This window comes from Elephas maximus, chromosome 20 (genome assembly GCF_024166365.1).
Source record: "Elephas maximus indicus isolate mEleMax1 chromosome 20, mEleMax1 primary haplotype, whole genome shotgun sequence".
Taxonomy (NCBI): Eukaryota; Metazoa; Chordata; class Mammalia; order Proboscidea; family Elephantidae; genus Elephas; species Elephas maximus.
The window spans coordinates 17,321,997-17,337,388 of NC_064838.1; the positions used below are offsets into that span (position 1 = coordinate 17,321,997).

The 15,392-nt window shown below is 38.3% G+C and overlaps 1 protein-coding gene across 2 annotated transcripts in view; it reads right to left on the reverse strand.

Moving 5' to 3' along the window:
* Positions 1 to 15,392, reverse strand: part of MDFIC2 (MyoD family inhibitor domain containing 2) — a 125,431-nt gene that overhangs the window by 42,862 nt on the left and 67,177 nt on the right. The window contains exon 2 of one of the 2 annotated variants that reach the window (XM_049862603.1): positions 6,830 to 6,868. The exons of the other annotated variant lie outside the window; for it this stretch is intronic. Within the exon in view, the coding sequence (XP_049718560.1) occupies positions 6,830 to 6,868 (39 nt within the window). The remainder of the gene's footprint in view (positions 1 to 6,829; positions 6,869 to 15,392) is intronic. 2 annotated transcript variants of the gene reach the window in all.

Here is a 15,392-nt window from a genome sequence, read left to right on the forward strand (position 1 = left end):
TTGAGATCATAGGATTAAAAATGGTGGAGCCAGGCTTTGAATCTATGCTGTCTGACGCAAGAGCCATCCACCTAATTGCATATTGCCTTCTATTGGTAGATACCATAATATATGTTGAACAATTAATATTTCACATTATTCCTTTCAGGCAGATAAACATAGTTTAACAACACCCGGTACAGTTTCCTTTATTCTGTAGAATCATTTAGGAGATACATTTCACCCTAAGTATAACAATACAGATTTCTTTTCACCAAAATATCCTTTCACAAACTATATTTATTTGTGGGCTGGTGTCAGACCGTAGTTTTTGACCACCAGGGCTATTATTTTTTGATTTTATTATTTTGATATTTGAGTAACAACGGAAGTCTTTCTTAAAATTGGCTGATAGAAGTTGTCTATTACTTAAAATCTGGTTTCATTTAACAATAGCAACAAAAAAATGGAGTTGTGCTAACATCAAGCTGTAATTTAGTCATCAAGGAATCTAGTTTTTTGGTGGATGCTTCTTTTAAAGTGTTGGTTTGTCTAAGGAACAACTGATCCTCAACCCCTCATCCCCCTTGAGTCTTGAAGACAATGATCCAGGTAAAACCAAGGACCAAACACACATCCACATAAAGGACATTGTATGTTCACCCATCTCTGTGTTCTCATCCTCCTCCTGGGCTGGAGAAATGCATTGAACAAAGCTCGTTATTGAAAAGAAGAACTTGAGGTTGAATAAAAAGGCCACAACGTGATCACATTTGGCTTCTTTTCCCTGTTCCAGGGGCTGGATTGAACCTTAAGTGAGGCTCACTGCCATGAAACACAGCGGCACTAGACCATAGTTTGTCTTGCCATTGCTCTGCATTTGTAAGAAATACTCTTCTACTTTTCCTGACGAAACAGCCCCATTGTTATCAACTGTAAATGTATTAAGAACACACAAGAGCATTTTAGTATGTGTACCATGTGTGAAAAATATTATTGCCTGACAGGCACCAAGTGGCAAGTGAAAGAGGTTTTCTTGAAGGAAATGGCAGTAGCAAACAGCTAGCAGTGTGCGAGGATGATAATTGTTCCTTTAATGCTGGCAGCACATGGTTGCTTAAAACAAAGCCTCCTGCCCCTGCCTCATCCACACCCAGAGGATCTGCTAGACACGCAGCCAGCCACCTCTCTCTGGGATCAAGCTGTCAATGCAAACTTGCATTCCTTCTCTCTTTCTGAGCTAAGCTCTACCCCCAGAGCTCCTGACGCCTTCCTGAGTGAAAGCTCCAAGAGAGCTCCCTTCTAAATTGCATCACACACCTTCCATACTATTCACACTGACAGAACAAAAGAGCCAAATTCCAAAAGTCTGGTCTGAGTGACTTGTTAGTTGCGCTGGGTGATTACTTCTTAATGGGATCTGAGAAGAGACTGCTGTAGTTTAGATGTTGCTTAACTAAACCTTACAGAGTTCTTTCCTAGTTAGTTACTAATCAAGCTTGAATTCCTTCATCAGTGAAAGAGACAGAGAGGGAGTGAGAAGGGGGCAAAAGGATGTTCCACTACTTTCCCTCACCCCAACCAATGAAGGGCAATATCATGAAATCACTTGGACCAGGAGTCACAAAAATAATTTCTTACCTGGAAGGACTAAACAAGCCTGTTGTGGTATGTGTGTTTTCTTCGAGAACTGAAGTGACACCAAAGAATAGTCCTGTTTCCTTGATGGCTGTTTAGCGTTGTAAGATCCCCAAGCCTTATTGTCTGCTCCTTCTGCCCTGCTCCCCCCTAACTGTTAATGAATATGTTCAACTGGCGAGGGTCATTTTATTATTCTGACATAATGAACTGGGGGATATGATTTCCAAGTTCTGAAGCTGATGCTGGCGAGACAACGTTTTCACCTCAAAGTGCCCCAACTGTATATTTGACACACTTGGAAGAATAAATATTGATCTGCTCTGTGAGGATGTGTGCCATGTGAAATGCTGGTGCTTTTAAATGGCTTTGGATATACAAAGTAGCTATTATTACCGCTATTATTATAGGGTATAAAATCTCAGAGAGTATCTGATCTTTGCCCTTTATCCTCATAATTAGTGCACATTTGTTGAGTGTCCACTGTATTCACGCCACCACTCTCGTGACCAGACATGACAGTGACAATACAAGACAAAAGACATTGATTCTGAGACTCCTCAATGAGGGAGGCAAAGATTACTCCCAACAATAAAGTGAACACATACTGTTTTGGGGACTATGGATAACAAATGTTTATTCTCTCGCAGGGCTTCACTTGTTATTTTGGGATTGGAGATTTTCTGTGTCTTTCCTGGGTGATTCATTCTTTTCATACAGAGAAAAGACAAAAAGATTGCCATTTAAAACCTTAATTGGCTATAAATGTTTGGGATTGAAAAACAGGTGGGGTTAATATCTGACCTTTGATTTGGCAAAATACTGGGGTGGCTTGGGTATAGAAAGTGAGTCCCTTCAAGCCATGGTGTAGGATATAGTCATAGTTAAACTGCCCTACATAAGAAATAAGCTAAAATTTGTAGGGTGGATTGTACTGGTGAAATGTGAGGGAAATAAGAGCACAGCAAGATGGCAGGAGGCAAGCTCTTAATATAGGATAATGGTCAATGAGAATGTCCAAGTGAATACGGAGATTTCATATCTTATTTTAAACCACTTGGTAGCTAGTACTTCAATGAAAAAGTGGAGCCCTGGTGGGACAGTGGGTAAAGCAAAAGCACATATACCCGTTGTTTTTTCATATTTCTTAACCTTAATCTAAATCTCATACACACACAATTTAGTATCGTTGGCATAGAAGAGTAAAGAGATTGGAGTCATATCCAATGATGCCAGCGGAGACCCAAAGTAGATTTGAGTGGGCTGTTGAGAAGTATTTGCACAGAATGACTTGGGATTGGATCTGGGACATTTCTGCTGTTGTCGAGTATTCTAGAAACTTGAACAGAGGGCATAGGATGAGACCTCAGTTAAAAAGTCATTTATTAATTTATTCATTGTACTAATGTTTCTTGAACATCTACTGTGTGCCAGGGACTCTGACGGAGACTGGCGATACAAAAGTGAACAGTACTGACGAGAGCCCGTTGGTTAGTAGAGCTGTGTTCAGAAATAACATGATACTCTTATGTCTACTTTGCAGCAATTGGGCAACTTTTAAAGATCCTTTGTGATCTGATCATGGACTGGCTTTTCTGTTTTCTCTCCCATTTCCTCTTTGCTTGGTTTGCTTTAGGCAAATTTATTTGTTTACTGTCTCTTAGTTTTTTTTTAGATTCTGCTCATGTTCTTTCCACCTGGCTAAATCTTGCTGGTTCCTCTTTTAAAGCCTACATTGGACATCCCTGGCCTGAAAAAGCCTCAAGGTTTTCTGATTTTATTCATGTGAAGGGTAGCCTGGGTATCAGGATTTTAGTCACTACCAAGATGGTTCTAATGTGTCTGTAGAATTGAGAACCCCTGTCCAAAAGTGATTTGATTGGTAGTTTCTAATGACTGCATTTTACTGCAAAATGTTTCTGTTTTTTTCATATTTCTTTTCATCCCCTATCAAAGAAGTTCCCTGCTCCTGTCTAAGGTTAACCTCTGCATTAGTGGTTTGGAGTCCTACCTTTTTCTTCATCTACAAGATGCCTTTTTATCAACCATCATCCCCATTCCTTGGTATTTTCAGCCTCCTACTGCCTCCGTCCTCCTTCTGTGCACATGCTTAGTTGTACCAGAGCCTAGCAATCCTTCTTGCACTAATTTTCCCATAACCAAATTCCTCAGAAGAGTCCTTAACACATACTATTTCATTATCTACTCACGCCCTAATCCCTCACTATTGGCCTCTGTCCCCACTCAACCAAAATAGATCTTTCAAAGCTCATGCGATAATTCGTGCTAGGTGCTTAATAAGTATTTGTTGAATGGTTGAATAAAGGAATGAATCCATGACTTTCTAATCACCAAATCAATGGTCTCTCCTCTGTTGGAGGCTTCCTCCACATGTGTTAGTCCGCTGCGTGGCTCTGTCCTTTTCTTCTGTAATGTAGAACGCTGGTTTCACCCCCCGTCCAGATGTTTCTTCTGTGATCCCTGCACTGGTCACTTTTCAGGAGGCAGTGATACACAATGTTTAGGGGTTCCAGTGGTAGACAAAACTGAGATTCAAATACAGTCCCTACCACTTTATATCTGTCTTAGGACAAACTGCCCCACCTCACTAAGCCTTGTATTTTTATCCATACAAAGAAGATAGTAACTGTCTATCTCAAAGTTAATGTGATAATTAAATGCCACTTGCAAAGACAGCAAATAGCTAGTCAATGTTAGCTATTGCTAGCCTTCCAGTAGATGGAAACTCCCTATGGGCAGTGACCATCTCCCTTTTTTCACCATTCTGTCATCAGAACCTACACAGTGGTTGGTACATTGTGCTAAAAAAAAATATTTAGTTCTGAAAGAATGAGCGAATGCATTGTTCCCCTTCTCTTATTGGATAATCTGTCCTGGGGCCTTAAATTCAACTCTCCTCTCTTTTTCTCTTGCTGTCCTCATTTGTTCCCTGATGATCTCTTGATCTCATTTCTTCAAGTATCACCTTCATGGATATAACTTCCAAATCTCAACTGCAATCAGACTCTGCCCATCTTGGTCTCCAGACCCAGATTTCCAGTAATCTTTATGACACTTGCCAAAAGAATATCCCCAAAGACATCACTTTGGTGCTTTAAATTCCTTATATTTAAAAAAAGAACTATTTTTCTCTCCTCTCAACCCTTAGTGTTCATTCATAGATATTTATTATATATATATATATACTTGTTTTTATACATATTTTTATAAATAGCCTCCTATAAAAAATGCATGTTTAATTTATATAGGAATAGACTCGACGGCAGTGGCGATTGATTGATCTTAATTAATGTAATATTTATGTGTATATATGTTTGTGTGTATATATATTTTTGTGTATACACATATATGTGTATGTCTATATATAAGTCATGGTGGTGCAGTGGTTAAAGTGCTTGGCTGCTAATTAAAAGGTCAGTGGCTTGAACCCACCAGCTACTCCATGGAAGAAAGATGTGGCAATCTCCTTCTGTAAAGATTTACAATCTTGGAACCCCTATGGGGCAGTTCTACTCTGTCCTATAGGGTTGCTATGAGTTGGAATGGACTCGACAGCAGTGGGATATATATAAACACCACATATAAATATACGTATATTTGAAATAACCTTCAAACAGTGCTACCTGCCTTTTTATTTATTGACTCTAAGATAACCCCATCCACAAAGTGTTATTCTTTGTAATGCATAGCTCAATATATTAGGCACCTGCCTCACTGACAATCGTAAATGATAACATTTTTTTAAAAAGCCCACACTCCTTATCCTGCAAATAATTTCACCCTTATTTTAATAAAAAACTTCCTTTTTATTTATGTGAAAATATGTCTTTAGTAAGCAAACAATAGAGACATTTTTTATCATGGAAACACAAAATAGCTCAAGCAACAAAGAAGTACAAAAGTAAAAGTAAAATTCTCTATTCGCCACCACTGCCTGCCCCGTTCTAACTACTCTTTACAGAGGCCATTAGTTAGTTTGGGGTAAATCTTTCCAAGACCTTTTACATACATTCATGAACATATGCATTTTTTTTTTTTTTTTGCTTAATGAAAAACGAGCGATACTGTATTTCTTATGCTAAAGACCAAACCTCTTGCCGTGGAGTCCATTCCAACTCATAGCGACCCTGTGGGAGACAGTAGAACTGCCCCATAGGGTTTCTAAGACTGTAATCTTTACGGACACAGATTGGCACATCTTTCTCCTGAGGGATGGTGGTGGGTTCAAACCACCAACCTTTTGGTTAGCAGTGGAGCACTTAACAACTGAGCATCAGGGCTCCTTTTTTATTATGCTAGGTGCTTAATGAATATAAACGTACAATGGGATTCCCCAACCCCTTATTAATATGTCTTGGAGTTGTGCTTATTTAGTTCTGCTTAATCCTATAGAGCTGCTGCATAGTCTTCCCTAGTACAAATGCACGATAATATTTTTAGGCAAATCTTTATTGAGAAATGTGTAAAAGCTACCTTGCTGTTATTTCCCATCTCTGCCGTAACCCAAACCCGTTGCCGTCAAGTCGATTCGGACTCACAGCAACCCTATAGGACAGAGTAGAACTGCCCCATAGAGTTTTCAAGGAGCATCTGGTGAATTCGAACTGCCAACCTTTTGGTTAGCAGCGGTGCTCTTACCCACTATGCCATCAGGGTTTCCATCCCTGCCATAGGTGTAAAGTTTTAACTAAATGAGAAAGCACACATCGATCTTTTCTGTCTTGGCCTTTTTTTGCATGTCTTCTTTTCCTATTCATTATAGTAAAATGTCTACATAGCCTTCAAAACTCAACTCAGATATTAACTTATACGTGGAGTCCTCTATACTAACTCCAGGTCAGAGTGATCTCTTTGAGGACAGAGACTGAAGTTTTTGTATTCTCAAAAAGCTAAACATGGTGTCCTACATATGGTAGATACTGGGTCCTTTATTGCATAAATGACTAATGATTTTAAACTTTTTTTATCCAACTTGTATGCACAAATAAATTATAAGTGCCTTTAAGGTAAAAAAAAAAATGTTTATATCTCAGTGTGCCATGAAAAATGTACATATTTGATTATTTACATGTTAGTGCTATTGCAACCTTATTGTGGGCCTGGACAGAGATGGAGCTCTTTTCTTGTATTGGACCGAAAGTGTTTATCACTAAATACAGGAAGGCACTGTAAGAAAGTGAAATGAACTTACCAGGATCTTCAAGAGTATTTCGAATTGAGCCTGGTAATCCTAAAAGGAAAATAAACATTATTTAAGTGGATATCTTTTGTGTTTTTGCCTGTCCAGGATTTCCAACCTCCCACCCGCCCCCCGCTTTTTTTTTTTTTCGGAAGGAGAATCCCATTTTCGAGTGGAGAACCTATCCTGTGAGCCCAGGTGGGAATGACATTGCCCACCCCTGCTGCACACGGACACATGGGTAACCGGAACTGCCATCTCCTAGCCACAGTGGTTTGTTCTGGGGATGGTTATCAGACTCAGTGCCAGTCAGGGTCTTCCCTGAGACTTGACGTTAGCGTGCTGCAATGAGGGTTCCTCTCCTCCTCTGGGTGGTGTAAATGGTTAGTGCACTTGGCTACTAACTGAAAGATTGGGGTTCTAGTCCATCCAGAGGTGCCTCAGGAGAAAGGCTTAGTGATACACTTTTGAAAAATCAGCCACCGAAAACCCTATGGCGTATGTGTCTACTCTGACACACATGGGGTCGCCATGAGTTGGAATTCACTTGACAGCAGCCGGGTTCAGGTGAGATGTAAAGATGTTGTGGGCTTGGGACTGACAGAGGCCATCTTCACTGCCATGTGTAAGAAGTCTGTCTGAGAATAAAGCCAAAACATGGGGCCAAAGACAGCCAAGAGAAAAAGGTAAAGGCAGGGTGCTGAATTTATCACTTGAGTCCCTGGATTTAGCTGTTTCTTAAGTCTATCTACTCCTGGACATATTGGACATGAGTCTAAAAATTCTGCTCTTACCTATGCTAGTTGAATTTCTATAACCTGTAATAGAAAGAGACTCACAGAATTATATAGCAGGCTTAATTAATTTTAAATATTTCTTCTGACTGTGTTTTCTTCCCTTTTCTTTTTTTAGAGGATTGATACTAAGGAAATTCTCTAAATATATTGTTTTGTCTTTGCCTTCTAACTCCCAAAATATTCGCAGAGTGGAAATGTTCAATTTTGTGAAGGTATGCCAAAAAAAAAAAGAGAGAGATCTACAAAAATGGCTCAAAAATGGAAGCTAGAATTTACAATAAAATGACTGGTAAGGAATAAAGGAACTGAGATGAGTTTTCTACTGACCTGGTTATTCATCAGGTCTATCCAATTTATGACAGAGAGAAAAGGAGATGGAAAATACATTTGTTGAGTACCTACTCAAGTCAATGGTTTCATGAAATTTACCCTTGTAATATAGATATTGTTATCCTATCCTGATGTGAAAGATTAAAAAAAAAAGAGTCCAAATGATTTTTAGAGCTTCATTCCTGCGCAAGGTCACCTGGCTATCAGGTGCAGTTAAGGAGGATTAGGACCCAGCCAGGTGTGGACTTCTCATCTCCCCTCCCCATCATCCTAGATGCCATGTAGTTAGCATGGATATTCACACTGTTCTCCGTTCTCAGAGCACATTCCCAACTTTAGGCAACTACCTCGGAATGCGTGGTCAAGTTAGTCCATCATTATTTTTAAGGGAGAAAAACAAAATCAGTCCTTTTCCAGGGACAAGTTATTGCTATCTAGAGAATATGAGATTTGAACTTGAAGACATGAGTTCGAGTCCTACTCTTTTCCATCAAAGAGTTCTGTGATATGGAACTTTTCTAGCCCTGAATTTCCTCTTCTGTGAAGTAAAAGGCAAAAGAATGGATCATCTTTCAAATTTATTTCAGTACTTTTCTCCTGCTAGAAACAGAACCTTGTATTTCCCCTATTAGAGATCATGTCATTCTGTATTATGATTGTTTGCCAGATACAGTGATGTCTTGTTCACCTCTGTGTTCCCAACCCCAAGCACAGTGTCTAGCAAGTAGTAGATGATCAATAAATTCTCATCGAAATGAATGTGAGAATGAAATCCATTCACGTTTGTCCACAGAATACTCTCTTTTATTTTATTTGCTTTTTATTATTATTATTTTTACTGCCCAAAGGAGTGATTTCTAGAATTGCAAGAAAAAAAAAAAAAAAAAAAAAACCTCTAATTCACTAGTAGAGATTAAAAAAAAAAAAAAAGGTGAATGATAAATTTGAATACTGAAATGTTCTATACATCAGCATGGATTTTAAAGAAGACTTTCCTTTAATCTAAAGCTCAAGATGGGCAAAGAGTTAACACAAAATTTTAAATAGAAGACATATCTTAAAGGGTAAAATGTTCATTTCAGATGGCCATTCCAATTCAACTTTTATGGCTTGGTAACCAAGACACCTGGGTAAACCTTTGGTGTGAGTGAAGCATTCCTAAATCGGCTTTTCCTGTATTATTTCATCCCAGGAAAGAAAAGCAGTAGCTAAGCCAGAAGCAAGCCGGAAAACAAAAAAGGAGTCTGTGGCCAAAGCAACAGAACTACTGTCTTTTTTTTTTTTTTTTTTTTAAATCTCTTCCTTGAGTTAGTAAAGGAGAAGTAAGCATCATGGTTTTTTTGTCTTTGTTTAGACATTGGACAATAAAAATCACAAAAGCATATATTTTTGACATACTATTTTTTTGGTATTCCTTGGAATTTGGACCCTAATTAAAAAATATGTGTTTCCTAGCCCTTCTTACTGTGAAAATCCTTGGCAATATAAACAGATGCAACGGTTGCTTTTAATTCTGACACCAGACTGTCTGAAATAATAGCTCTAAGAAAGTGTGAATTCTTTCATCCCGCAAGCTTCAATTATAAGTACTTAATTTCTTTTCTTTCTATTACTGGTTATAGCACCAATCTGGTTTATCTATCATCTGGCTAAACATGGTACACCTTAGAAGCATGTCATTTTGAAAAGTTTATTCTGCATGGAAACAGAGAGAAATAGGCTGCAAATTTGAGTTATTTTTATACTCCCCTGTAATTTAACAATTAAGATATTAAGCAGTGTTGTGAAAATTTCTGTAACAGGCCTGTAAGATGACAGAATTAGGATCCTTGATAAGCAGTTTGAAGACACTAAATATTTCCCATAAAAGTTGATTCATCATTTGAAAAATGAGCCAAGTTAATAGCATACTAACTCATCTTGACCTTTCACAGTCAACAATACTCCTCATTTTTTGTGTCCACCATCTTTTATATCTTGTAACCAAGATGCCGTCACAACGTTTTTAAGCCGCAGGATTTGACTGTGATGATCCTAAATGTTCTATTGGACGAGGTACCACAGATGGCACGTTAGCCAGATAAACACCATCAGCTGCTGGAAGTCGGGATGTTTTGGAAGAATTGCTTCCCATAAGTTTGATCTTTGTAAATTTTGTCATGTTTCTATTTTTAAAACTCTGCTACCCAGAAGTGTGTTTTTATATTTTAGGTTTAAATGTAAAATTAAAAAAAGGCAAATTATTGCTGAAACATTGTAAATATAATGCTGAAAGCCTTAGGCTTTTCACCCAATTGGTTTTTTTTTCTAAGCTTCCCTATATTTGTGCGTCTACATATGCGGATATTTCCACCAATTATTCTGGAACCAAATACTAAAGAAGTTTATGGGTCATTTTTCATTATGAGCTGTAGTTAAAACTTGTTAAGCACTTTATCTTTACTAGCTTATACTAATCCTCACAACAGTTCTAAAAGGTATTATTATTATCATCATCCCCATTTTAGAGGTGAGGAAACTGAGATTTGACAAGGTTAAGGAACTTAGAAATTCACAGAGCCAGGAAGTGGTAGAGGTTAGGATTTGAATCCAAGGAGAGCCAGAATGTTCAATTAGGTCCTCTCTGCGTCTAGGCACTACAGTTAATGTACCTAATGCTTTACACACGTCATCTCATTTAATCCTTCTGGTGGCACAATGGTTAAGTGCTTGGCTGCTAACCACAAAGTTGATGGTTCGAACCCACTCAGTGCTCCGTGGGAGAAAGATCTCGCAATCTACTCGCACAGCCTAGAAAAACACTATGGGGCACTTCTACTTTGTGACATGGGGTCACTATGAGTTGGAATTGGCTTGTCAGCACCTAACAACAACAACAACAAAAACCATTCATACAGGGATTATTATATCCATTTTACAGACGAAGAAACCAAAACTAAAAGAAAATTGCTCGAGCTCACACTGTTCGTAAGTAGTGGCGATGGACTTAGCCTTGAACGATGCCCAATTGCAGTAACTCTGTGCTCATGACCTTTCTTTTAAACTGCATGATAACATTTGTGTAGGGCTTTAGAGTTTATTCCTTAAACCTAGTGGATAGTACCAGCACAACTCTTCAGCCCTCAGGGACTGAACAAACTATCCTAGATACCGGAAAGACTTGAGGCAATTTCCTGTTGAGGGTAAAGGCCAATGACATATACTGCTGTTCTTGACATATTTATAATGGTGATGAAAAGGAGTCTGGGGAGATACATATTTCCAGTAGTAAAAGCAGACTTGGGATTTGGGCTTCCTGGTTTATTTTTCCAACCTTCTTTTACATCAGTTATCATTTAATTCCTTTGCCTCCGATGAATCTGCCTTCAAATCAAGTTAGCCACGATAACGTCTCTTCAGGAATTGTGGTTGAAATGCATGATGACATCCTCTTGATCTTTTTGTAAAAATAAGACAATTCTGTACTCCCCCCCCTTCCCTTTCTCCCCATGTGTAGAAAATTTCTTGGTGTGGAAATTGAATTTTTGAAAATTTTTTAAATCAGTAGGCTTTGGGATTCGTGACCATGTTTTGGAGCGAGAGCTTGGAAAACCATGATCGATTGCTGAGTGGCTTCCTGTTTCCCTTGGTCTGGATGGCCATCCTTGCCAAAACTTCCCTTCTTCTAGGCTGCATTAGTAATGCAAAATGGAATTCATTGTGCCCATTCTATCTGTTAAATTGTTTCCATTTTAACTTGAGAAAAGTGTATTGACGTTCATGTATTTGGCATGGAAAATGTGTATATCTGACGAAGATAGCAACTTGTCTGTTGGAATTACAGTGCATTATGTATAATGCTGCTTTTAGCTCTGCATGTCCATTTCCTGGAATCTTATTGTGTCAGAGCTTGGAAAGTTTACACAAGCATTGGTAATCTCATTTTTGTCTCGTGGGTGGCTGTGGAAATATGGAGTATTTGAAAAAGCAAATGTCTTAGGCATATGTGTCAGGGAGTGGTTTGGTAGCAGGGGTGTCTCGTCAGGTGGGTAAAAAACATCCATCAAAAAATGGTAAAAATATTGCCTGAGACCTAACCAGATATGAATTATCCAAGAGCAGAAAGATAAAACAGTTACTGTGACACGGGTTTTTAGCAGGCTTGGGGTTATTCTCTTTTTTAGGGGTTCTAATTGTAAGGTTGCGGAATCTGTTTTATCTCTCTCCTGCCTCTTGAGGATAATCCTTCCCTAGACTATATTGTTTCTTGTGTCTTTTGTCTTCAGCGGACATGAGTCTTTGGCTCATGAACATCTTGTTAAGGTCTGCTGAGGATTAGGGGCTGTGAAACAATTTTCTTGCTGAGTCTTTTTATTGGGGATTTTTCAGCTGGTTTGTCTTTGGAGGTCTTTGAAATGTTCTATCAAGCAATGATTTTCATTTCTCTTTGTTCTCTTCAAAATTGGGGTTGTATGTTGCTCAACTGTTCTGGGGTCTATGTAATGAATTGTATTATTTAGCAGGCGAGTGTGAATTTCTGCGTGCAGCAGCTGTATTGCTGCCTGCTTCTCAGCATTGCTTAAATCCTACTAACAGCACTGCTGCCGAACTGTGGTGGAGTTTTTGTCTTTTAGCTTTACGTGTGTTCTAACCATCCATCCAAAGCCGGGTTTCTCAGCCTCAGCACTGTTGTTATTTGGGCCTGGATAATTCTTTGTTCTGAGAGCTGTCCTGTGCATTGTAGGATGTTTAGCAGCATCCCTGGCCTCATCCTACTAGGTGCCAGTAGTATGCACCCTCGTCTCCCCAGTTGGAACAACCAAAAATGTCTCCAGGTATTCCTAACACCCCCATCCCCCCCTCCCGGAGCGAAACCACCCCCAGCTGAGAACCACTGATCTAAAGCAGTTGAAAGAAAAGGATGGCGTGATGTAAAGGAATTGCCATAAAAAGCACTGAAGTCAAGCAATGCAATGACAACGCTGAGAGAGCCTTGTGTCCTGGAGGGTACGTGGAGAAACTGTATCACTCATCCCTGGAGAAAATGCTGTCATAATTGTCTATAGTTTCTTAGACTAAGTACCAGACGAGTTAAGGGTCACCTTTTAACTGCTTTGCTTCTGATCTGCTAATTATCTTCTCACCCTGCGATGCCTTTTATCTCCCCACTAAGCAACTTGACTCACCTAAGGAAGTTTCAAATTCTTCTCAGACTTGCCACCTTAACTACTTTTCTACCCTCACCTCCCACTCCTCCATTTCCCCCCCTGGTTTTCTTTGGCTCAAATGGGAACATGGTGCCCATTTATTTCTTTAATCTACTTCACCGTCTAATAGTACCTTTTATTCTGAGAATGGATTCTTACAATATGCTTTTGACTCTGTAATGCACTCCAGTAAAGACCTAATGTTTACCGCGAGGAGTATCCTCTGTTCTTCCGGAAGAGAGGAGATGCTGGCCACAGCAGTGTAGACTTTTTGATGCTAATCTTTTTCTCAATGCGTCTTTGAGTAAGTTACATTTATTATAGTGAACGGCAATCTTATGGCCCTGTCAAAAGGGCATTTATTTTCTACCAAAGTAGCAATTAGGATAGAATGCAAACAAATAATCAAATGGATCTCATGGATAATATCAAGATTTTTTTTTTCTTTTTTTTTGGTAATGCTGTGAAAGGTGTGGAGGTATGCTAACAAGCCTATTTGATCAATATATGGGATGTAAAAGGAAGAGGAGACAAGATTGACTGACGAATAAAATGAAATTGACACAAACAGGCTGACAGCCAGCTGCAAGTCTCTTTAGGGCAAATGCAATTAACTTAGAATAATAGACTCAGATCTGATGGTTAGAAATGCATTTTTATTAACAATCACAGGCTGAATCATTATGCTTGTATGAATAAAATGGTACTTATAGTTTGTGCGTGTGTGCATGCATATATAAATACATATACGTATGTCTCTGTACATATACATCCATGCCTCTTACATTCCTATGTGCCCTGCTTACAATTTGGGTGAAAAAGTTGATTTTTAGAATAATGTACTTTAAAAAAGGAAATTCATTCATAAATTATCTCCAGGACTATAAATTCTGAATATTCTCCAAAATTACGTATATAAAAATCATACTACTTATCTGGTGCTATTAGACATAAAGTCAGTGAGCCCTGGTCCCAGAACTGCTGGTCCTTTGGGGATTTGGAATTGCAATCAGGGATTTACAGATTTCATTTTGAAGAGGAGAAGTCATTACTAGAAACCTAAGCTCATTTCCTCTCCTTTAATAGCTATTTTAAATCATTCATTTAGAAAATACATTAACTATTTAAGGTACTTGCAATGTGTTTCGCTTGGCATTAAGTCTGGATTCTTTAAAGAATTTTTTTCTCCCTAAAATGCCTTCAAAAGGAGCTGAGAATTAGGGGAGAAAAGGACCAAATACATTTTTGGTGATATAAAATTACTTTCAGTAATGTTTTCTTCTATCATTACGTGAGGAGAAACAATGTAGAACTTTCACAAAAATATTAGAATATTAGCAAACCCTTTTAATGCCACATTGGCGTTAAAAAAAAAAAAAAAGCACGTTGACACTTGGAAAACAAATGAACTTTGAATATGATTAAGAAATGGCATATGGTCTACTGCATTTTTATACAGATTTGTTAATAATCGAAATAGAAAACAATTTTCATTCCATACTACTTACTTCCTATCGATACCAACCTTAACTAGTAACTGGGCAATAGAAGGAAAATAGATTGCAGTCAAAAATAAGTAACTTCATAATTTCCACAAGGAATTCAGAATATGGAGTCTTGCATAACACTTTGCAAACTGCTTTATATATATATTTTTAAATGCAAAATAAAGTTCCCTGAATTATGTAATTGCTATTCTTCAAAAGGACATCCTGAAGGTTGACGCTTCAAAATGTACTCTTCCTGTCAGCCTCCAATTTTTTTTAATGTCTGCTGATGGCATTCAAAACAATCTTCACAGAAGAGGGGCCGCCATTGCCAATTTAGGACACTGGCTTTGTTATTAGCGTAGGCACGTTAGATCATCCTCTTGCTCTTCCTGCCTGCTTTGTTCTTTTGATATGGCAGGGAACTGAAATTGACAACAGCCTACATTTATATAACAATAACTCGCATTGTTAAATATATATGTGTAGATAGACAGATAGATAGTTCTTTTATTCCCCAAAGATATCAAAGTTCACTACACCCCATTAAAAAACCACAGAAATATGCAGATGCTTCTGGGGTGAACCATAGCAACTATTTAAAAGCATAAAGTATTGACAGCCTCAAGATTCTTAGAATAGTTCATAGTCATTTTTAATTTTTGATACTTTTACCAGTGTTAGGAAAAAAATTTTTTTTCCGTGAAGGAGGGATGGAGGTCATACTTGGTTACTTGTGCAATAAACCAGAAGCAGTTTAGGGAAGTTAACTAGT